At 29.8% G+C, this 23,850-nt stretch overlaps 3 protein-coding genes across 4 annotated transcripts; 1 reads left to right on the forward strand and 2 right to left on the reverse strand.

Annotated features, from left to right (window-relative positions):
- Positions 1-3,364: 3,364 nt before the first annotated feature.
- On the reverse strand, positions 3,365-4,584 carry LOC118070095 (uncharacterized). Its single transcript, XM_035088521.1, has 2 exons — positions 4,160-4,584; positions 3,365-3,602 (listed from the first exon to the last, which is right to left on the reverse strand). The coding sequence occupies exons 1-2, from the start codon at positions 4,533-4,535 to the stop codon at positions 3,433-3,435; spliced, it is 546 nt and encodes a 181-aa protein (XP_034944412.1). The 5' UTR covers positions 4,536-4,584; the 3' UTR covers positions 3,365-3,432.
- Positions 4,585-11,188: 6,604 nt separating this feature from the next.
- LOC118070053 (cytochrome c oxidase assembly factor 5) lies at positions 11,189-12,146 on the forward strand. Its single transcript, XM_035088468.1, has 3 exons — positions 11,189-11,520; positions 11,774-11,875; positions 11,968-12,146. The coding sequence occupies exons 1-3, from the start codon at positions 11,413-11,415 to the stop codon at positions 12,007-12,009; spliced, it is 252 nt and encodes an 83-aa protein (XP_034944359.1). The 5' UTR covers positions 11,189-11,412; the 3' UTR covers positions 12,010-12,146.
- A 279-nt stretch (positions 12,147-12,425) lies between these two features.
- Positions 12,426-22,647, reverse strand: LOC118070094 (uncharacterized). Of its 2 annotated transcripts, XM_035088520.1 has the most exons (7): positions 22,627-22,647; positions 21,792-21,861; positions 17,260-17,438; positions 15,782-15,943; positions 15,457-15,694; positions 14,792-15,085; positions 12,426-14,552 (listed from the first exon to the last, which is right to left on the reverse strand). In XM_035088520.1, the coding sequence occupies exons 2-7, from the start codon at positions 21,850-21,852 to the stop codon at positions 14,338-14,340; spliced, it is 1,149 nt and encodes a 382-aa protein (XP_034944411.1). In that variant the 5' UTR covers positions 21,853-21,861; positions 22,627-22,647; the 3' UTR covers positions 12,426-14,337. The 2 variants fall into 2 exon arrangements, with proteins under 2 accessions (XP_034944411.1, XP_034944410.1); XM_035088519.1 differs by lacking the exons at positions 21,792-21,861; positions 22,627-22,647 and adding an exon at positions 18,847-19,151 and having other exon boundaries at positions 17,260-18,462.
- Positions 22,648-23,850: the final 1,203 nt, after the last annotated feature.

Consider the following 23,850-nt stretch of genomic DNA (forward strand, 5'->3'; position numbering starts at 1 on the left):
ATTTAACTTATGAGAGAAAAAACTCTGAAATACTTTAGGTATACTAATCATGATACAAGTGGGTAAATGAGCACTGCCCATAGGATCATCTAGGATTGTCCAGGAACAAAGTAAAGCAATATCCGGTGATGTGATAGAAAGATCCACTGCAGAGGTAGAGCAGTTGGGTCCTGTTAACAGCGTGGGAGAACCATCATTAATGATATGAGTTAACATTGTAGGTTGAAGTGATTGATTTTGAGAAATTGTTAAAATTAGTTGAAGCAGTAGACGGATAATATCCTTTATACTAGGTAATGATGTCGATTTGTTACCAGTACTAGAAGCGTTGATATTACAAGAGTTGAAGATTGCTTGATCTGTATCAGGAATCAAATTATTATTCTTAGTCAAAGATTGAGAGTAGTTTGCGTAGAAGTGAGAGTTGAAAATCGGATGTGATTAAGGATTAAAATTTGAGGTAGAAGCTTCTGGTTGAACATGTAATGATGTTGAAGCTGCTTGGCTGTAGGTGTAGAAAGAAGGAGATGAATTATTCCAGTTCTTCCGAGGAAATGCCTAAGCTTCATGTCTAACATGTTGATTCTTGATGCTAGTAAAGGATAATCCAGGTGTAGAAGAGGAATATTTATTAAATGAGAAATGAGTTTCAGGTAGACTTGGAAAATTAGCAAAGCTGAAGCGGGAAGGTGGTGATGAGGGATTATTAAATTTTAGTAAAAAAGCTTTAGATTCAGCAAGTGACGTACCTTTATAGGCAGCATGGTGATGAATTTCTTTTTGTAGAGCTAGTTCCGGACAATCTTTTGATCTTACTGAGTGAGATCCTTTACAATTTAGACAGCGTGGAGAATCAGCTAGAAGACAAGTTTCATTATCTTCATGTGCATGTTGACCACAAAATTCACAGGTAGGAAGGCTTCTGCATTTTGCAGCAGAATGATTAAATCTAAGGCATTTGTTACATCTTTTAACTTGAGTAACATAAGGTAAGATCTTAATGTTAGCAAAAAATAGGTTGATGTATTCAGGTAACTTTTTCCCACTAAAAGTAATGGGAATGATTTTAGAAAGAACAAGAATAGTCTTCCCTTCAGGATCTTTAAAACGTCTAGAACAACGTTAAATATCAGTAATTTTAATTGGAGAAGAAATGCCTTCTTTTAATTCACCAATAGTGATATCCAAGGGAATATTTTTAACAACTCCATCTCTTGAGAGGTTATGATATGAAACAAGAGCTAAAAGTCCTCTTGTTTGGAATTCTTTATGATTAATAAGAGAGTTTGCTACTTGACGAGATTTCAATTGAATATGGATTTTATTGAAAAGTAGAATAATATCTATAACTTCTTCACTGATATTAAGATTTTTGATAATTTGATGTGTAATACGGCCCAAGCTCATAGGATGTAAAGGTTTATTATTTTGAACTTGTAGAATGAATGGACCTTGATGGTCATTACTATATTTGAAGTAAAATAATCCTTGCTTATCTTGAGAAGAATTGATTGAAGGTTGAGTAGATATTAGACGTAAATTGTCAATATGAAAGAGAGGAGCTTTAGCTTTAGGTTGTTGAGATTGAAAATCATCATTAATTGGTTTTCTTTTATGAGCTCTGGCAGGAATGGAAGGTGAAGAGATACGTTTATTAACTTCCCAGTGGGAAGTTATAGTAATGGGTCCGATTTTACAAATCCCGAATTGTGACATATCTCCACGTTTTAAGGTCCTAAGAGTCGAATACGATTGTTTTCCAGTGGACGTCTGTGTGTGTATGTACGTATGTGCGTACGTTCGTTCAGAAGTTTCTTGGTCGATTATCTCGAGAACAAAAAATAATATCGATGTGGGACCAATTGCATTCAACGCGTAATTATGTAACTTAGAACTGATTAGATTTTCAGCAAAATCGGTCCAGCCATTTTTTTTGCAGAACCAAAAAACTAGCAAAAATGAAAAACGACCTGAATTTTGCAATTTATAGTAGAAGTAAATCATTTATTTTAAATTATATGGCCAAGTTTTGCTTGGCGTTTTACAATATTTCCACCTTGCAAGTTTTATATTTTTTTACTCTCTATGTCTTCCTCCTTTCTCCCTCTTCACTATTTCATTGCTCGCCATTTCTCACCTCAAGTCTCCCTCTCACCACCACACTACCTCATTCCCACACCAATACTTTTCCTCCTCTCCTTTACTTCCCTACCTGCCCGACACACTATTACACACATAGTATGCCGGGTTGCGTCTGCAGCCGACTTACGCTCTCTAATCCATTGTATCGCATTTGCACGAGGACACAGGGAAACTGCAGAAGAAAATCTGTGTCGATACAATCGGCCTCTCTGGAGAGGCCTCCCGCTCGCGGCAGCCCAAGGAAATGTCATATAAATATGACTTTGTCCCAACCGGGATTCGAACCCGCGACCCATGGCGCGTCAGGCAGACGCTGACCCACGAGGCTACCGTGTCGGTTTTAATTTGGCAATTTATAAATTATACCATTTTTTAGACAAAATTTCAAAATCTTTTAAAAAATATGAATATTAAATTATTAGAATACTTGTATGAAAATATGATGACAAAATTTTATCGAAAAGAAACATTTTGAAAAACACAATCAGCAACGAAAGAATTTTAAACTCGTGTCAGGATTGAGTAAACAGCATTAAAGACGCCATAATAGTCAATAATGATTGTTAATAATATGGAATTGTGTCCATAACAATTGAACATTGTTACTAACAAATGATTATTGATCATGGTAATATTTAAATAAAAAGTTTTAAATTGTTATAAACAATAAAAATAGGGATCCATGCGTATATGCTAGAGATGTGAATTTACCGGTAATAGAAAATTCGGTAATTACCACGTAAAATTACCGGTATCTGACGGTATTCTGACGTCAAAAAATTCTGAATGTAAAATTTACCGTCAAGCCGTCGGTCAGCGTAAATTACCGGTCATTCGCATCTATATAGATGAATATGATGAGCTTTTTACCGAGGAAATGGCTTGCTTTCGAACTTGCTTGCCAATTTGCTTAAGTTAATTTTGCTTTTTGCACTTGTTAATTTAAAACTAATTAATTATTATAAGATGAAAAAAAAATTTTGTAATTTGTAATAAAAAAAATATTTTACATTTTTGACTGTTAGGACAGAAATAATAAATATATTGAAAATTATTATAAGCGTTTATTTAGTTAAGTTTTTGGTACATTTTTTTTTATAAAATAGATAATCCTTCGTTATTACATATTATAAAGAATTTGACTTTTTTAACTTTTATGTAAATTATTTATGAAAAAATAAAACCATATAATCTATAGTTTCTATCAACTAGTAATATCACATAATAATTGACATATTTCATTAGGAAATAACAAGTCTAATACTGATTCAATTCCATCAACATCACTAATTAGTCTTGAGTAAATTCTTCTTCTAAAAATTCAACTTCTTCATGCTCAGCACAAATTTCACTTATTTCATCCTCTCCTTTATTACTTTCCTCATCTTCTTCACATTCTTCTTCTGTATTTTTTGGTGAAGGATTAAGTAATTTTAAATTTCTTGCAATGTATGTTATTTTTCCAGCTCTATCGATACTTAACTTATTTCTTTTAGATGAATGAATCCATCCTTGTGTACTAAAGGAACGCTCGGTTGCAGCTGATGTTGCAGGTAAAGTCAATATAGCCACAGCTATTTTGCTCAACGAAGATTTTTGGCAAATACTTTGCCACCATTGACATGCTGAAGTGATTATACTTGCTCGCTTAACTTATTAACACAAAGACTGTCAATCATAATTATAGTAGATCCAAATCTTGTCTTAGCTGGTAATTTTAAGGTAATAAATACTCTACGTTCATCTTGAGATTGAATTTCTTTGAAAATCGCTGACATTATTTGTACTTCTTTTATTCCTTTTACAATAGCTGTTGCACTTGTCACCAAAGTTTCAACAGTTGCTTGACTACCAATATCTTTCATGAGTAGGTTAAGAATGTGAGCAGCACAACCATAACAATACAATTTGTCGACATTATACTTTTGATCTATCAAAGTCCAAGCACTTTTCATTGCAGCACAATTATCTGTACAAATTCCGATAACTTTTTTAATTCCCAAAGCATCAATAACACTTCCTATTTTTTCAGAAATATATAAGGCAGTTTGTGATTCGGTTCCAGTTGGAAATGTTTTGAAAAAAACTGGCGCTGGGGTTGTTACAATAAAATTGATGATTCCTTCTTTGCGAATATTAGACCATGCGTCACATTGCACTCCAACAGTAGTAGCAGATTCAATTTTTTCATTAACCATATTTTGTGTTCTAACGAATACTGAATCTAAAAGATTATTTGATATTTGATTTCTTGATGGCAAATTAAATGAAGGCCGTAATGCGTTAAAAAATTTTAGCCAATATGGATTTTCTGTTATACATAATGGTGTACCAGATGCATAAATCGCTTCTGCAAGTAGTTCTTGTAGAGAATCTTCATCTTTTTTTGACATTTTATCACAAAAACTATCGATTGTATTTTAACAAATAAAAATGAAAATATATACCTGATAGAACAAATAAACAGTTGTATGCCGTTGGGAATTCTAAACTGTGATTGGACATGTATTAACCAATCAGAGATCAGCATTTTTCTGACCGGTATGGTAAAACAGGCTTGGTCATTGACGCGTTTTTTACCGGTAATTTACGGTAAATTTACCCATCAATTACCGATTCACATCTCTAGTATATCCGGATGAGTATATGATGCGGATAATGTATATGAGTATTTGTGACGCATAATTTTTTCTTTTACTAAAAAAATGTTACCCACCGTATGACATAAATGAAAACATACTTTTTTTTGTTTTTTTTATTTACATCTTTATTTAGTTATTTCTTTATTATTTTTTTTTATTTATTGATTAATTCTATCTAGTTTTTTCTGTATTTATATGTTCATTTATTTATCAATTAATTAATTCATTTCTTGATTTTTTTAAATATTTATTGTTTTTTTATCCATATATTTATTTGTTAATTTATCTATTTTTTTTAAATATATTTATTAATTTATTTATTGTTTATTTGTTTTTTTTTATTTTTTCTTATTCTTTCATTTATTCATTTGTTGATTTATTTATTTATATTTAGTCATATTTTGATTTTTTATCATTATTATTATTATCATTTACAGAAAGAGGGAAGAATGGGGGTGCTCACCACACCCCCAAAGAGAAAAGACATGGTAAGGGGCAAAAGAATGCAGGAGGACCTCCAGTCATGAGGGGAAGGGTTGATGCCCAAGGAAGTGGACGAGGAGGAAATAGAGTTGGAGGAGGAAGAGGAGGTGGTCGAGGATGGGAAGACCCCCGTTGGAATCGGGGTACAGGAGTTTGTCCTACGGCGCATCTAGCGAATGAGTCATTTGACCGAAACGCTAAATTCCAAATCGTCATGAACCTCAATGGCGCTAAACCGATGCGATAAAATTCCGAATAAAATGTAAACCCGAATGGTCAAATTTATAAAATTATTTAGAAATTTATAAAATTATTTATTAATTTATTTAATTATAGAAACGACATTAAGCCGATTGGACATTATTCCGAATAGTCAAAACCCTTCTTGGTCACTAATCCGAAAAATAAATTCATGTGCAGCGGTCGGTAATAAAGAAATTTATTAGATTAACTACAATAAAAAAATTTTTTAAATTCAAATCTAAGTATGTACGCATTTTAATGAAATTGTATGCATGAATCCTTCATTACATTTATTATCCTAGATTATCTTTATTTTTATATTAATTATTAGATAAGTAAGTATATTGTATAATTTAACAAATAGTCATTCTTTTTTTTGAAGAAATTATATTCATTCATATAACTTCATTATAGGTCAATTACTTCTTATTATGGCGGATTTATATGAAGACCTTAAAAAACTCAATGATAATGTGCGGATTACTGTAACACCTGTGATTAATAACTTAATTAATAAGGATCTTTTCAATCGGTTATAGAATTTATGGAACACGGAAGAAATCGAAGATCTTCAATTGTTAGAAAGATTAGTAGCCATAGCAGACGAGTTTTTAGATGATTTGTTTTTTGAAAAACACATACTTCCACGAGAGTGCATTTCCGACTTACACATGCATATGCTTGTAGACGAAGATAATAATGGTAAATTTTACATAAAAATTTTTGTAATTAATAAATCTTATTAGATTAAGGCTGGGCTGAAGTCAGAAAGGCGACTGATTCCCCCTATCCAAATACATGGGATCGGGGAATTTCTAATTTCTTCGCCAATTTACAATTATTTCTATAAAATTAGGTACCAAATTACAGAGGAATTAATGCCGGACTGACGTAAACAACAATTTTTTGTATATAGTGAATATTTTTATTAAAAAAATTAGAAAGAATAATGAAAAAATTATGAATTGACTTGCCGCGCTTAAATTTCAAGATGGCGGCCACATCATTCAGATGAAAAATCACTAATTATTTCATTTTTATACGTTTTTCACCCAAAATTCGTGTTTGCGTCAGTCCTTGCCACCTCTCTGAATGTCAAAAAAATCAATTCATAGTATAAAATTGAATAATTTAGAAATAATTAGAAATCTTGTATTCCAGATGATATTCTCCGGAAAATTAGTTTGAAAAAATTCCGATAGGTGACAGCATTATGCTCGCAGATGACCTCAGTCATCCATATTGAAAAAATGCTCAATCCGCATATATCTAATACTCCTATATTGCTAGTTCCCGTAAGTGGGCGCGTGGCCTATGAAGTGAGACAGAAAATGAATATGTCTGTCTCTTTCTTTTCATTTGAACTGTTGTGCGCAAGCGTCACTACCGTAGAGGGAGAATTGGCAATTGGAAAAGGGCAAGCCACCTCCCTTTCACAACTTAAAATTGAGTTATAGTAAATAAGTTCCTGTATGCTTCGTAGCTCAGCGGTAAAGCTCCCGACTCCGGTAGTGAGTCTCGAGTATTCGAATCTCTTCATTCTTTTCTTTTCTCTATTATTATTATTATTAGTAGAATAACTTCAATTAATAATTGTTTAAACATGTATAATAATTAAATCATTTACATATAATAATTTAATATCTAATTTCAAAGGTATTTCTATACATTATTTCTTTGTAAATAAATTTATAATAAATAAAATAATCTAAAGTTGTAAGAACAAATTAATTTTTATTGTTCAATAATTCTAATTCAATTCGATGACTATAAATGATATTTTTAAATACCAGTATAAATTAAATTGTTTTATAAAAATTACAATTGAAAGTTTTTGAAGAATTAAAATTTTAAAGTCTTTTCCCCAAGCTGCCCCAACTCCTTGAGTTTGACCCAACATCCACAGTAATAAAATAACATGTAATAAATGCGAAAAATAATAATTAAGTCAATTATTGTTCCTTTAAATTATTATTTTTGTATTAGATTTTACAAACTACATACTAATCACTTTTGTACATCGCCACAATAGTTAACATTGCTCTCCTATTTTTTAATTATACATATATAAATGTGATGATGATAAATAAATATTCATGATTATTAATTTAAAAAATATTTTTTTCCTGTCTATATTTTAATGACAATTATTATACACTAAATACAATTAAAATGTGATAATGATAATTATAAATAGTATACAAGCTATTGGATTTTAAATATCTTTATTTAATAATTTTAAAGTTTACTGTATAAAAAATGTAGCATTCATGAGCTCTGAAATGCATTTTAAACAATTTACAAATAGAAATGTTTTTTTTCTTTGTTAATGAAAAAAGATTTTATTTCATTTTTTTAAAATGAAGTTTGCATATTCTACTTCTTATAAGCAGCTTCATTCAAATGAACAACATATTTGAAACAGGCATTTTAGAAAAAATGGGGAATTGATTAAAGGATATAAGGAAATAAAAAACTAAGATAAAAAAAAGAATATTTAACAATAAATAATTTATTATTTACACATACCAGTATACCAAATTATACATTATTAAACTTATTGGTGTTTAAATAATACGAGTTTTGTATATTTTTGTCTTATAAAATGATCCTTCTCGGACATTTTTTTGGCTTCATAATGTAACCGAGTATTTAAATATAATTCAATAACGTATTTGCAAAGTTGCGATCGATGATTATCCAAAATGTGTTCATTCATGATTTTATTGTCAAATTGCATCCCTATGTTGTTAAATATTTTATTTATTAAAAATTGTTTAATTGAAGGTTCACTTATTTCCGATTGATATTTTCTGATAATCTGTTCGCAAACTTTGCAAATAGCCATTACATCCTTTGATGGTGTTATATATGGCCCGCGATTTTTTATTTGCGATAATAAAGGCATTGTGCCTTTAGTAGCGTCGCCTTTTAATTGTATAATACAAACTTGACATTTTACATGGAGTCAATTAAAATATATAAAAAATTGGATGTAGCATGTAAAACAGACGCTACTTCATATGCAAAATGAAATCTCATATCTCATTTCTTGTACAAATTGAAATGCTATCTAATGCGCACGCTCTATTCACGATCATGCGCACAAGTCGCAGCGTATAATAAGTGAGACAAACGCATATATGTCTGCACTGTAATGTTTAAGTCTCTCTCCCTATACCGACTAGCAATATAGGAGTATTACATATATGTCAATCCGTATCCAGAACTGATGGTGCCCGTGTGTACGTCTAATATATACATACATATATTAGACGTACACACTCATACACAAATTACTCACCAAAATGCAGGGCACCATCAGTTCTGGATACGGATTGACATATATGTAATACTCCTATATTGCTAGTCGGTATAGGGAGAGAGACTTAAACATTACAGTGCAGACATATATGCGTTTGTCTCACTTATTATACGCTGCGACTTGTGCGCATGATCGTGAATAGAGCGTGCGCATTAGATAGCATTTCAATTTGTACAAGAAATGAGATAGCATCCCTTGCAAATAGAATAGCGTCATTTTGCATGTGAAGTAGCGTCTGTTTTACATGCTACATCCAATTTTTTATATATTTTAATTGACTCCATGTAAAATGTCAAGTTTGTATTATACAATTAAAAGGCGACGCTACTAAAGGCACAATGCCTTTATTATCGCAAATAAAAAATCGCGGGCCATATATAACACCATCAAAGGATGTAATGGCTATTTGCAAAGTTTGCGAACAGATTATCAGAAAATATCAATCGGAAATAAGTGAACCTTCAATTAAACAATTTCTAATAAATAAAATATTTAACAACATAGGGATGCAATTTGACAATAAAATCATGAATGAACACATTTTGGATAATCATCGATCGCAACTTTGCAAATACGTTATTGAATTATATTTAAATACTCGGTTACATTATGAAGCCAAAAAAATGTCCGAGAAGGATCATTTTATAAGACAAAAATATACAAAATTCGTATTATTTAAACACCAATAAGTTTAATAATGTATAATTTGGTATACTGGTATGTGTAAATAATAAATTATTTATTGTTAAATATTCTTTTTTTTATCTTAGTTTTTTATTTCCTTATATCCTTTAATCAATTCCCCATTTTTTCTAAAATGCCTGTTTCAAATATGTTGTTCATTTGAATGAAGCTGCTTATAAGAAGTAGAATATGCAAACTTCATTTTAAAAAAATGAAATAAAATCTTTTTTCATTAACAAAGAAAAAAAACATTTCTATTTGTAAATTGTTTAAAATGCATTTCAGAGCTCATGAATGCTACATTTTTTATACAGTAAACTTTAAAATTATTAAATAAAGATATTTAAAATCCAATAGCTTGTATACTATTTATAATTATCATTATCACATTTTAATTGTATTTAGTGTATAATAATTGTCATTAAAATATAGACAGGAAAAAAATATTTTTTAAATTAATAATCATGAATATTTATTTATCATCATCACATTTATATATGTATAATTAAAAAATAGGAGAGCAATGTTAACTATTGTGGCGATGTACAAAAGTGATTAGTATGTAGTTTGTAAAATCTAATACAAAAATAATAATTTAAAGGAACAATAATTGACTTAATTATTATTTTTCGCATTTATTACATGTTATTTTATTACTGTGGATGTTGGGTCAAACTCAAGGAGTTGGGGCAGCTTGGGGAAAAGACTTTAAAATTTTAATTCTTCAAAAACTTTCAATTGTAATTTTTATAAAACAATTTAATTTATACTGGTATTTAAAAATATCATTTATAGTCATCGAATTGAATTAGAATTATTGAACAATAAAAATTAATTTGTTCTTACAACTTTAGATTATTTTATTTATTATAAATTTATTTACAAAGAAATAATGTATAGAAATACCTTTGAAATTAGATATTAAATTATTATATATAAATGATTTAATTATTATACATGTTTAAACAATTATTAATTGAAGTTATTCTACTAATAATAATAATAATAGAGAAAAGAAAAGAATGAAGAGATTCGAATACCCGAGACTCACTACCGGAGTCGGGAGCTTTACCGCTGAGCTACGAAGCATACAGGAACTTATTTACTATAACTCAATTTTAAGTTGTGAAAAAGGGAGGTGGCTTGCCCTTTTCCAATTGCCAATTCTCCCTCTACGGTAGTGACGCTTGCGCACAACAGTTCAAATGAAAAGAAAGAGACAGACATATTCATTTTCTGTCTCACTTCATAGGCCACGCGCCCACTTACGGGAACTAGCAATATAGGAGTATTAGATATATGGATTTCCCTATACCGTCTTATAGAAAATCACACAGCATTTATGTCCGGTACTGTACGCTTGCGCATTAGTAAAAAACATGGTAGAAGGGGTAGAAAATCAGTAGTGGAGAGCCCGAAAGCATTGAGGAACTCTTTTCTCAGTTCGACAATATACAGAGAGAAGTCTTCTCTCTGATATATATCGCATGTTCAAAGGAGCCAACGTAATAACAGAAAATCCCGATCTAGTACCTTGGACAAGTTCGCCATAATGGTGATAATTTCTATAGAAACGCGAATTGAACCACCAAACTTTGAACTTTTTTTTCGCAAAAACTATCAATTTGCGAATATAAGTTTCCATATCAGATCATTTTTATTTTCTTTTTACATATCATACATCCGGCTTTGCCATAAGGGACCGGACACCCTGTATGTTACTCGATTTGAATTTAGCGGTTACCAAAATGGCTCTGGAGGGGCATTTTTTTTTAATTCGGGACGGATGCTCCCCATTCGCCGACTCTTCTTTAGTGCCCTTTAACTTTAATAAAACGCAAATTTTCTTAGTGTAATTTTTGAATTATTTTTTTAATAATACCTGAGTGAAATATGTATAATAATGAAGTGGTAATTGATAAACCGCAAAGCAAGGAACGTTGTGCGAACATTAGAGATGATTTGAAAATGTGTTTACTACAAACTGACTGTTGTAGAAAGGTGGGCTAGTTGCATACATTATTTTTGCAACAACAACCGGTTAATAACAACAACACTTCTTTTGTTATTTCGTTTATTCAACGAAGACCAATAATTTTTTTATCAATTTTATCATTAATGATTTATTTCTGTTCTTGAAATTATTAACAAAATTTACTAAGAACATATTTGATAGACAACCTAACCTGAAGTTAATCATTGTAACCTACAAAGATGGAAAACAATGGATTATGTGTTAATTATTTGCTTTCAGTACAAAAAAACTCCTCGACAATGTCTTCTAGACAGAGATCCATCAATTCCTGATGAATGTTATGTCCTAAAGAATGTATTTTATGAATGTAAAAGATCATTGGTAAGTATTTAATACAATTAAGAATCAACGAAAATCATCCCTGCTGCATTAGAATGATTCCAAATAAATTAACGATTTCTTTGCTATTCTAGATTGATGCAAGAAGAAGGTTTCGTGGTCCTCGAGACTATTAGTGCTATACATTAGATACATAATGAAAAAAACATCATTTTTCAAAGAATCGTTACAAAATAATGTGTCAACTAACAAAGCTGTACATATTGTAATTAAATGCAGACTATTTTAATTAAATAAATAAGTAAGGATAAAATAGGTTGTTTAGTGTGATAAATAAAACAAAACATAAGTTCAAAAATGTTTATTCATTCTTGAAAAGCTATAAATTTCTCTGCAAATTAAATTATTGTTATTATTTAGATCATATTATATAATTTTAACAATTAATGAAAGTCAAGCTTAAGCTTTATGTTTGATTTTTTCATTTGATTGATTTTCAATTCGATAAATCACAAAAGAGATACTATACAATTAATAATATTCATTGTATCTAATGAATATCGTGATGTTGTTAATCATCAATTTTCCACATTGTTATTCTCAAATGAAATCATTATGGTAATTGTTTAGAAATGTAAATTGATCGTAAAAAAAGTATGTATTTAAAAATTGAATTTTACAAGTAATCAAATAATTAGTTAATTTCAAAATATTTTCCACTTTACTAGAATATTTTTATTGAATGATTTTATTTGTTTTTTTCCATTGTCTTAAATTAAATCGTATTTTCTGAACAATTACCTCAATTTAAAAAACATTTTTCTTCAGCTTTTGAAATAATTTCTTTTAAACACGTAATCACAATTTGTGCTTTTTTTGTATTATGTATCAAAGACCATTAGTATTTTTTGAAATACTTTAATCACAGTTTTGTTTTATCAAGGCTTGTTTTCTTGTATTTGCATGTTGCCTTTTGTATCTGTTCTTTTGGTTTCATTCTTTTTTTTCTCAATCGTTCTCCCTTTCTCTCTTTACCAATCTCATCGATAATTTTTAATTAACTGAATTAATGACAAATTTTATCCCACTAGTATTTAGTCTAGAAAATTTCCTGCAATCTTGAAAACTTAAGATATCAACTAATTTATTAATTCAATTATTCATAATTATAGGAATCATTAATTGCGCCTGCGCAATAATTATCTAACTATTGTCATTACGCAACAAGCATAAAAATTGCTTAATAATCGATTGTTATTGAAATCTAGGTCTAAATGAGCTAGTATTTGTAGTCCAGTCACTTTTTAACGCTTTTTCCGCAAACTTTAAAGAATACGAAAAAATATTTTAGATAAAAGTTTCAAAGGCTGCAAATTTACATGAAAAAAGTCATCACATTCTAACTCCTATTTCTCATAGTTTAGCAAAAAATGATCATAAAGATCAAAAAATTAAACAAAAAAATTGAAAAGAAAAAAAAATTGATCTTTTAATGTTGATTGTCAATCTCTGGCTAAACCGTGAGGAATAGGACTTAAAATGTGATGACTTTTTTGCAGCCTCTAAAGCTTTTATTTTAAATATTTTTTTGTATTTCTTACAGTTTTTTAGTGAATCACAAAAGAGTAAACTCTAGTGTAATTTTCGGATATTTCAACCCTTATCTAAGATAAAAACACTCTTTTTAATATCTCCAATGATTTTCACCAATCCTAAAAATACCCTCCGTAATTCCAGCCGTGCTAAAAACTCTGTATATCACGATTACATTGACTTGGACTACTTATTCATCTTATTTGAAAATTGGTTCAATTATTTTATCTAATAATTCTACTGTTATTATAGTCATCAAAGACTGTCTAAAAAAATTTATTGAGCCAATATTTTATTTTTTTTATTCCCAAAATTCTACAAAACATTTGTCCTCAATCACCGGAAATTGCACTATGAATTTTTGGCAATTGATTGAAAAAATAAGCAAGTCATTATTGATCAAGTGTATCAACTTGAGGACAAGTTCTAGATTCGATAAAATTTCAATTATTCAGTAATTAATGTTATTAATTAAATATTAATTAGTTAATCGTCATTGTAAAGAGTTAAAAGACTATACATAGTAGGTTTTAAAAAAGTTGCCTACGCAATAGCAATTGTGTGATACACGATATTTCCCATGATATCACAGCTTATCAAACATTATTGATATGTTATTATGGATGTAATTATGTATATAAATATACGTGAATGATAACTGTTAAATTACTTCATTCATCATATCATAATTATTCAATATCGTTATTTATTAATTAATTAATAATTAATTATATTCATTAGCGATTGTAAAAATGGCTCTTAAAAATATAAAGTCAGCACTGACGAACGATATTTTTATCATTATTGGTTCCCTAATGTTTCATTGCTTAAATAATTACAGTACACTTTTTAAAATATTTTCATCTAAAAACAGTTCATTTTTTCATTAATTGAATATTATTAATGCGAAGTCAAAAGCACACTGATGGTCTGTATAGTCCTGTGTAACCACAAAGACGTGCTCGTAGAGCAGGCAGTAAAATAGCAGCTGCCGATAAATTATCTTGAAGCTGTGAACACTCGCAAATGAGCAGATACATTTTATCTCCTTGAGACATTGATTTATGAAGGGTTATTCTCTTCAGACCAACTGATTTTGGTAAATATCGATACATCATTCTAGCACCTGAAATGAAAAATTACATTCAAAAACTGGATCAAAGCCAGTCAGGGTGCTCAATATTGATTAGATGGAGCAATTATTGTCCTAAAAACTAGAGTATTTAGGTGTCATAATCACTATTGGATTAATTAATGAGACATTTTATTTAACAACACTAGTTGTTTGTTAATTTTCATCGACAAGAATAAATGAAAACTTTAAAAAGAGTTAGATATTGAACATTTGTAACATAAATGACTTACCAGTCCAGTAGAGCCAATTCTGCTCAAATTTTAGACCATCATCACCCTCAAAGACTTTAAAGATGGAGACAATATATCCAGTGGAAGGAATTGGTGGACGACCACCTGGAGGTTCTAGTGGTGGTCGTGCTATCGTAGCAACTTCATTGAAGAGATCTAATGTGTGACTGGCAGCATAGCGTAGATCCCTTGGGTCAAATTTTCTCAAAGCTGCACATTGAACTTCTTGATAAAAATCAGCAGGATCTGTATTGTGTTTGTTTATCAAGTAGTATGTGATGAAAGGAAAGTCCGCTGGAACAAAATAATTTTATTAATAGTTGGATATTTTTACAATAAAATTGAACCATCATAAATATGCATTAAAAAGAAGGATGGTTAAGTAATTTAGCTAAAGTTATTAATCTTTAATAAATTAAAAATAATTATAAACAGAAAAAAGGGATGAAAATTACAAGGGTGGATCTAAAAATTGACAGCTCTTTTAATTGCGGGGTCAATAATGGTAAAAGTGACCTGGATTCACCCTTTCAGTCCACTTAGATAACACTGTAGCAAAGATACTGAGTAACTTTGTATTTCTCTACATCACTAGAGATTAGCTACGACATTTTCATCAACCTCTTATCATTGTTCTAGAAATTCTAAATGTCTAAAAATATTACCATTCCGTTCCATGTTAGTCAATAAAATGCTCTGGGAAGCAGACGGTGCGATTTCAGCGATCAATTCAGCTGCGGTATCTCTTTGAAGAACTAGTGGCCTCGCGACTGGAGATTCAACGATTGGATCAAGTGGCTCCAGAGGTGTCATAAAATGTGCCAAGACGCATTGCTTTGGATCTTCAACTTCAAGGACAGATAATGGACTTCCGGAACGTTTTTTATCAGCTATTGGAGCGTGCTACAATAAGAAAAATAGTCACGACAGGAATAATGATAAAGATTTCAAGACTTCTTAGCTTTTTTTATTATGACTTGAATAAAATACCGGCACTCCTGCTGGAAGGAAACGCTCGAGAGACGCTAGAGGAATAATAAAACAGTCACGGTCTAGTGTTGCAAGTGATTTTGGCTCTCCTCTTGGTGGACTGTTGCCGGAAACAACGAGTGGCGTGTAAATTCCTGCTGGCCTGTTGCCATTGAAGGACACCTGGAATAAAAAAAATGCTGAATAAAATTTTATGTTGAAGTAATTTATGTAATGGATTATGCCAGAGGTACTTGAGATAATGGAATAGCTTTTTTTTATATATGTATATTCAAGATCTAATATTTTTGAGGAATGTCTCAGTATTTTTCATAATAATAAATGAATTCTATCAGTTGTTGGCTGGCTGCCAACAGTTGTTGGAGATGTTGGAAACCGGAACACTTCTCGTGGTTCCAATTCACTAGTAATTAATAATTGAACTTGTCTTTTTGATAAGGATGCTTATTTAACGGATTTTAAGATAAGATGGCCGTAGTCTAATGATGGAAAAAAATGTAAACCTTTGAAGAAGCCATGTTTTCTACGACACAGTCAAGTTTATTGCTTGATAGGTGAAACCAATCGATCACGAATGAAATATTTCATCGATTTTAACACAAGGTTTCTATCATAATCACTGAATTCAAACAGATAACCAATAATTGACGAATATACAAGTGGAATATTTAACAGTGACTTTCATCTTTCTGCAATCGTATACCTAGGTGGAAAACTTATCTGTTGTAATGTGACTAAACATTGAGGCCTACCAAAACTTTTAAATATTTAAAAGTACTATACATAGGCGTCGAGAGAAAAGCAACTGGACTTTTCATGTAGTCAATAAAATTTACGACCTCACGATGTATTTGCACGAGTGAAAAGACAAGCTATGATGCATTAGGACTCTTGAAGGATTAATGGTGTCATAAATGGTCTTATCGTTATTTTTAATCATTTTACAATTTGCTAATGAATATTTTATTTAATTCTTCGAATGAAAATCCTTATTTTTCTTTTTTTTTTATTATTATTTAATCAGCAAGAATAGTTTGGTTTTATGCATTTGGATGAGACAGTATCACGGAAATTCTTAGTCCACACGCGATAAACATGTCAGTGGAGGTATAATATTTCCTTTCTCACCCATATATGGATTATGGACGCTCGTTTCCCTACAGTTTGTCATTTAGAATCGACCATTTCTCTTATCTAGATGTTGATAGTTATTTCATTATTTAAAATAAAAATATTATTTTTTTAAATTTTATTATTCTGAATCTCCCTAGACAATATTTTGATGATTATTAATGAAAAATATCCATTAATTTTCTTGACTATTCTTCATTAATTAATTCTCCTTAACCTTAGAATTAAATTACATCTCCAGCAACGTTGCTGCATTATTTTAACTACCTATAAACATCACACCTATTTTAAGAAAAAAATTATGTATAAAATAGGTAGTATTAAAAGGAAAGTTAAATTAAACGTACCTGTCTCGATGCAGTTGGAGTAGCAGGTTCTGATGCATCTTTAGTTTGATTACTTTGTTTTCTTTTGTTGGCAGCTGATGTATTGTTGGCTCCAGCATTCCCACCCCATTTAATAACATGAGATCCAGAGTTTCTTCTCGGTCCAGGTCCAATTCTTTCAGGCGCTTCTTCCACAATACCTGAAGGAGGTGAAAGAAATAAGTGAGTGCGATAGGCATGAGTTGGATGATCATCAGCTGGTGAATAACCGAAATCTCGACTACGTCTTATTGGTCCACGTCCACTAGGGCTAACAATACTAGGTCTAATTCCAATACGATTGGTCAACGATCCTTGTCCCAAAGTGGTACCTAAACTTGGACCACTAGTTGTTGTGTAGGATCCAGATATTCCTGATCTAGTTTCACCACTTATTGCTTTATCACCAGCAAAATTCTTTCGAAACATCAAATTCATGGTGTGGCTTTTTTGTGTTCAAGTTTCAGGGATAATTAAAAAGTACGTTTCGATGAATTTCATAAAACCTTTTTTTTATTTTGATTTAGATTTAATTATTAGATGAGTGGGTTTCTGTTTTTAGCTATGAATGTTACTGAAGATCATGGCCGATATAGTGACAACAAGATAGAGCATGCCAAATACACATACACTTAAGACTTGGCTACACAAATACGATAATACATTAATAGGAAAAACTCTCAATTGATCAGCAGATTTCAAATTACTATCGTCACGAAATTTCTTCATGTAACAAACGAACATTCATGCTATTTATCAATAATATCAAGTAAACTTTTAAAAATCAAATCAGAGCTTTTTTCTGATGATTGAAAAAAAAACTACACTTTCTTAAGTTTTAGTGGTTATATGTATAAAAAAAGCTCGGAAGTGAGCTTTCAAGGTTGCGACAGTCAATGAAACAAGACACTAGAGTAAAATAGTATTTTTTATTTAATCACAGTTTCAAGGAAATATATTAACTTTGAGGTTTGTTTTGAAACTTTAAAGCTCAATAAAAATGTAAAGATATAGAAGTTACCACACGCGGCACCCCCGCAATACTGGCAATAGCGTCGCAACGCTCCCAAGCCTATAAAGTGGGGTGAGTTGATGAAGTACAAAGTCACAACTCACGTGGTCTAGCGTGCTTGAAATAAGCCTTGCAATCATCGGCGTCAGTGCGTGAACCGACATTGATTATTGCTGCAATAAAGACATGGAAATTATGAAGATAAATAGGTTGCTATTGAACCAGACATTGAGCTTTGTCATTCATTCGATGCTTTGGGTCAAGGCGACTCTAAAGTCACTCATGATTATTTTTTTTTCTTCTTTTCTATAAATTGAGAATCAAGGAAATGAATAGAATATTTTTGGTAATCTTCGTTTTACTTTTTTAATGAATGCAAAGTCATTTGAGAGAGAGAGAGAGAGAGAGAGAATTTAGGGTTGTTTGATGTTTGGTGATGGTAGAGCAGTGAAAGGAACGTAATTGTGGGCTTTAATAATATATAAGTTAGTTATGAATAAACTTGAAAGCAAATTATAAAGAAAAGTGTGCTTATTTTCCACAAAACAGCTTTTTACCTTTTTTTTTTTAATTTACTTGAAAAAAATTAATTCAATTTTTTAATTAAGTGTTTTTTTTTTCTTTTACATTTAATTTTTCATTAAAATTAAAAATTAATAATAAATTTCTCTATTTTCTCTTGGGATTATTTTTGTCCCCCATGAAAACCATGAAACTTTTAACAAAATGAAATAGAACTTTCAACAGATGAGATTAATTCAAAGTAAATCAAAATCAAAATGTTGTTTAACATTAAACTCGAACAATCCTAATGTCTAGAGTAGAGAGAAACTTCAAGTCACATGCTGAGTTTACTACTCGACATAAACTCAACTGTTTGCAATGCTTTCATGCAATTTCAAGTCCATTTAAACCCAAGTCTTGGCATGAAATTGCAACTAAACATATCTGTGATAATAATAGAGCCATAAGGTGAATACGAAATTGTATAAATACTTCAAGGTGTTTATGGTTTATGTATATAATACGTTCTACGCGTGTACTTGAAGAAATTTTCGTCGCTGACTCTCTAGTTATAAATGATTTCTTCTTAAAAATAACTACTATTGCCACTAAATTTATTCCACTCTTATCAACTAATTTTATCTTAACAATTCATTTTAAAATTCTTTTTTCTACAGTTTGTTATTCACAAACCCTTCAAAAAATAGTGTACTGAAAGCCACAGTATTCATTACCCTAGGAAAGATGGAGAAGAATTCAGAAAAAGTGGAAAGATGCTACCAACTTAGAATGCTAACAATGTTTGGAACGAGAACTTGAAGACATTAAAAAGCATAAAATCTTCCTCATTGTAGGTTGATAAATTGTAATCATAACACTGATCTCCAAAAACAATCTTTATCTTGAATCTTCATGAATTTGTGATATTAGCTAATAATTAATGATTGGAGTGTGCTAATAAGTTGATGTGTAAGCTAACCCAAGTCACTAATAATCTTGATAACAAGCAGAATAGAACTTATAATAAGCGATGGGCGGGCTTGTATTGTGCAATATTATATCAGATAATTGAAAACAATCATGAGATTAAAAATTCCAATAACAACATTTTATGAAAGTATTGAGTTCCAATATTTAAATGATCCAATCAAGTAATTACTTATTGCCTACTGAGTAATTTTAATTGAATAAATGGTTTACTTGATGATAATATTTTTTTTTCAGTACAATGTCATGACAGTTTTATCAGTAACATGTTGAGTAGAACAAGAATGAAAAAGTGAACAGTTAATTTCCCACTGGAGTACAAAGGGACTTTACTGATGCAGAAAATATAGATGTCATGTGTTGACTAGGATGACAAGAAAATCGAATCATTGAACATATTCTATATATATACATAAATATTTATACATTATTTATAATATACATATCTATGAAAGGATACCGAGTGTGGAGAACAAGGAAAAAAATTCAAGTAGAAGTTTAAGAAAAATTAATTAAGTAATGATATTTTTTAAAACAAGAGCAATGATTAATATTTCCTATATTTATCAAATAAAACTTATTTTAATTAAAAAAAAAAGCACTGTTGTAAAAGCAACTCTGTACACTTTAGATTAACTTTCTAATCTTCAGCATCCAGGGTACTGGCATTATATAAATTCTTTGCTTGCTCATATATAATAATTAGGACAGTTGTGGTAACTATCCAGATAGGTAGATAAAGTATAAAGATTGCTATCATAATACTTTACTTTAGCTATACTTTGAATTGCTTTTACAACAATAAATGTCTTTGTCTAGCATCAGGACCGTACATGAACCTGTAATTCTTATGATCATGGAGATTAATCTAAATTATTTATTCAAGTTTTACACCCATTAAAGTTTTTATGACAATCAGATTACTTGATAATGATGATTATTGTTACTAAAACGTTGTAATAAATTTGATTACAGAAAGAAACTGGATTGAAAGTATAACCTATTTGATAAATTGAAGTAGCATTTAAGAAAATTGATTATGACATTATTTTAATTTTATTTTTGTTAAGATAAACTCTTTTTTTACTTTTCCTCGAATAAATCAAACTATTCTTCATGTTTTGAATTCCTATATCTCAAAATATGATGTTAGATCATCTTTCAATCCTAGACATTATGTCTGACTCTAAACGGATGCTACCACTTCCTATTTGGCATTCTGCCTTTTTAAATACAACTTGTGGCTTCGTAAATGTTTTGGAGAAACTGGGAGATAAAATATTATTTATTCATCTTCACTAACTTGTTTTGAATACTTTTCATTTCCGATATTTACACGAGTATTTTTATAACTACAATATACCATGCACAATGGAAAACACATGTTGGATTACTTTTGATAAAAATGGACTTTAATAATTGTTTAATAATTATTGATATGGAGATAACATTTAGATGTTATCAATGAATATATAAATATAAGAACTTGATGATGGTAATGTTAAACATTGACATGTCGTTCACAAGACATTTATTAATAAAAACTTCTCATCATCATGTTGAATTGAGTTTATATGAATATTCTAAAGATTATTTTTTTTAAGTGATCATTTTTAAATTAAAACCTACCATAATAGATAGTCTACAATTTTGACAAAAATATCGTCTGAAAAATATTCAAATATCGTCTTAAATATAATTAAGTAGGATAAAAACCTGTAAATAATATTTATACATGCTTTCGGAGACTCTGAATGTAACAATCGTACATAGCTTCCTAAAGTTGTTCTCTAATAAATAAAAACTTACTTATCACATTATTTCGTATTTTATATATGTATATCATAATTTTTCAAAAAAATACAAATACTATTGACACTAAATTCTATTTATAAAACAATACTTGAATAAATATATTTGAATTATTATTATTATTATGAAAACATATTTCCAAACAATTTGTATATAATTTTATAATTAGACAAACTTAGTATTGAATAAATAAACTTACTTGCATCATGTAGAGGACAAGCCATGTAAGTGTATCTTTGGTCCTTTTGTCCACTTGCCATAGTCGTAAACTTTGTCACGTATCGTAGAAATTCGTCATATAAAAATAGAAAAGTTGTTCGAATAATTTTTTATGTCCAAACTTTCAATGAATAAATATTATTACTTCACTTTTTTATCAAACTGTTAATAAGTTAATGATTATTTGATTACCACTAGATAAGAAATTTTATTTATTATTAATTATTTAATTAATTAATTAATGATTAATTTATTTTTACTTATCAGTGATGTTTAATTTTAATTATCACAATCACTTGATTAAACTAAACGTGATTTACTTGTCATGAATCCAGGTGCTACGTCAAAGACATTTGTTAGATAAATAAAATGTAATATCACACGGTCTGCCAATTAGAAACTTCACTTGTTAGTAGCAGACGATGCTTAATTAAAACTAAAATAACTCGAGATTCTTCTCAATTAACCAAAGTAAAATTATTTTTTCTTTCCTTTCAATTGTTTAGAAAAAAAGAAAAAAAATCTCCAACTGATCAGAATTAAATAAAAATTATTTAAAAACTTTTAAATTAATTAATAATTCATTTTTACTCGCAAAACACTCCAAAAAATCAACTATATTTTTATTTACAATAAAAGTGAAACTTTGAATTAAATCAAATGATTAATAAAGCAAATCAATGAACACTCGGAGATGTTAATTGGAGAGAAAAAAAACAAAAGAAACCAAAAAAGATAATGAATAAATAAATAATGAAATATAAATGTGCATGTGAATGGGAAAAAAGACGGAAGTGAATTAAAGTGTTGAGTACCCGGCTTTGGGCTCGACTGGACGCCTGGGAGGCTGGTGAAGACTAAGCCAGAATTGAGAGTAAGAGAGAGGATGCTGCAGATACAGAGTAAGAGAATAGGATTTCTCTCTCACTTTATGCGCCGTAGAACATTTCACCCCTTTATGCGCCGACAACCCTCTCTACTCTTCGTTCAATGGCCTCCCACTCATGCTCTTGTACCTTGCCACCCTCTCTCCATGTCGCAATGTATCTGCAGGACCTTGGCGCAGGTATACGTTTGTTCCTCCCTCATTAATTCCAATGTTTTACGATTTTTTTCCGATTCAATTCTCCACAGTTACTTATTTATTTATTCAAATATACTTTTTTCAACTTCAACGAATTTCACTATTAATTCTATTTAACACTCTAGAGGATTTTTTTTAAATAAATAAATAATTGGTAGTTAATTTTTATATATTTTAAATAAACCTTCATTGTTTTTTCATATTATAAAGTGTGGTAATTTTCACACTTTATAAAAGATTAATCTTTTTACACACTTTAAAGTATTAATAATGTTGTAAAATTTACATTATATTAATGAAAATCAAGGTATGCTAAATAACAAGCCCTAAAGCTGAGCTTTCGTAAACTTAAATCACCTCAAATTTGTATCGATAAATTGTATAGTTTTTATTCCTTTTTATTCATGTAAGAAATATTTATAAGTATTGAGGAAATTGGTACACACGATAAAAACAACGTTTGTAATGTACATTGAAGAATATGTTAACTTTTTTGCATACTCCCAGGATGCAATAATTTTGAATAGTTTACAATTATTTACACACTTTAAAGTATATTATCATAATATACGTTGAAGTGTGTTGATTTTTTCTACATTCCAAAGTATATTGACTTTTATATTTTTTTTATGACATTTAATATAATAATATATATTGTTATATATAATACATATGTTACACACTTAAAAGTATGTAAATTATTTTATCCTCTTTAGTGCATTCAATATTAAACCCATTTCTGCTTATTTAGTTGATCACACTGACATTAACACTGGAAAAAGAAATATTTTTCGCAGAAATTAGGACATTAAGAATGGATTAAGCTAAAATTGATGGCACTATTGTAATCAGGAAATGAGAAAAGTCTTCAGATGTCTTGAGAGTTGGACAAATGTTTTTTTAGCCCTTGTATCACTCCGAGAAGACACTTTTCTTGGTCTATAACATAATCTTG

The sequence above is a fragment of the Chelonus insularis genome, unplaced genomic scaffold (assembly GCF_013357705.1).
Source record: "Chelonus insularis isolate UGA/USDA-ARS -01 unplaced genomic scaffold, ASM1335770v1 contig_50_pilon, whole genome shotgun sequence".
NCBI lineage: Eukaryota > Metazoa > Arthropoda > Insecta > Hymenoptera > Braconidae > Chelonus > Chelonus insularis.

What these genes read in the sequence shown, in the direction of transcription:
- LOC118070095 (XM_035088521.1), bottom strand. Translation starts at nt 4,535, where the DNA reads ATGTCAAAAAAAGATGAAGATTCTCTACAAGAACTACTTGCAGAAGCG. An exon ending in TATTTCTGAAAAAATAGGAA is followed by an intron (nt 3,603 to 4,159) that starts GTGTTATTGATG and finishes ATAGAGCTGGAA; the next exon opens with AAATAACATACATTGCAAGA.
- LOC118070053 (XM_035088468.1), top strand. Translation starts at nt 11,413, where the DNA reads ATGTATAATAATGAAGTGGTAATTGATAAACCGCAAAGCAAGGAACGT. An exon ending in AAACTGACTGTTGTAGAAAG is followed by an intron (nt 11,521 to 11,773) that starts GTGGGCTAGTTG and finishes ATTTGCTTTCAG; the next exon opens with TACAAAAAAACTCCTCGACA. An exon ending in ATGAATGTAAAAGATCATTG is followed by an intron (nt 11,876 to 11,967) that starts GTAAGTATTTAA and finishes TTGCTATTCTAG; the next exon opens with ATTGATGCAAGAAGAAGGTT.
- LOC118070094 (XM_035088519.1), bottom strand. Translation starts at nt 17,715, where the DNA reads ATGAATTTGATGTTTCGAAAGAATTTTGCTGGTGATAAAGCAATAAGT. An exon ending in GACTAACATGGAACGGAATG is followed by an intron (nt 15,086 to 15,456) that starts GTAATATTTTTA and finishes ATTTTGTTCCAG; the next exon opens with CGGACTTTCCTTTCATCACA. An exon ending in GAATTGGCTCTACTGGACTG is followed by an intron (nt 14,553 to 14,791) that starts GTAAGTCATTTA and finishes TTTTCATTTCAG; the next exon opens with GTGCTAGAATGATGTATCGA.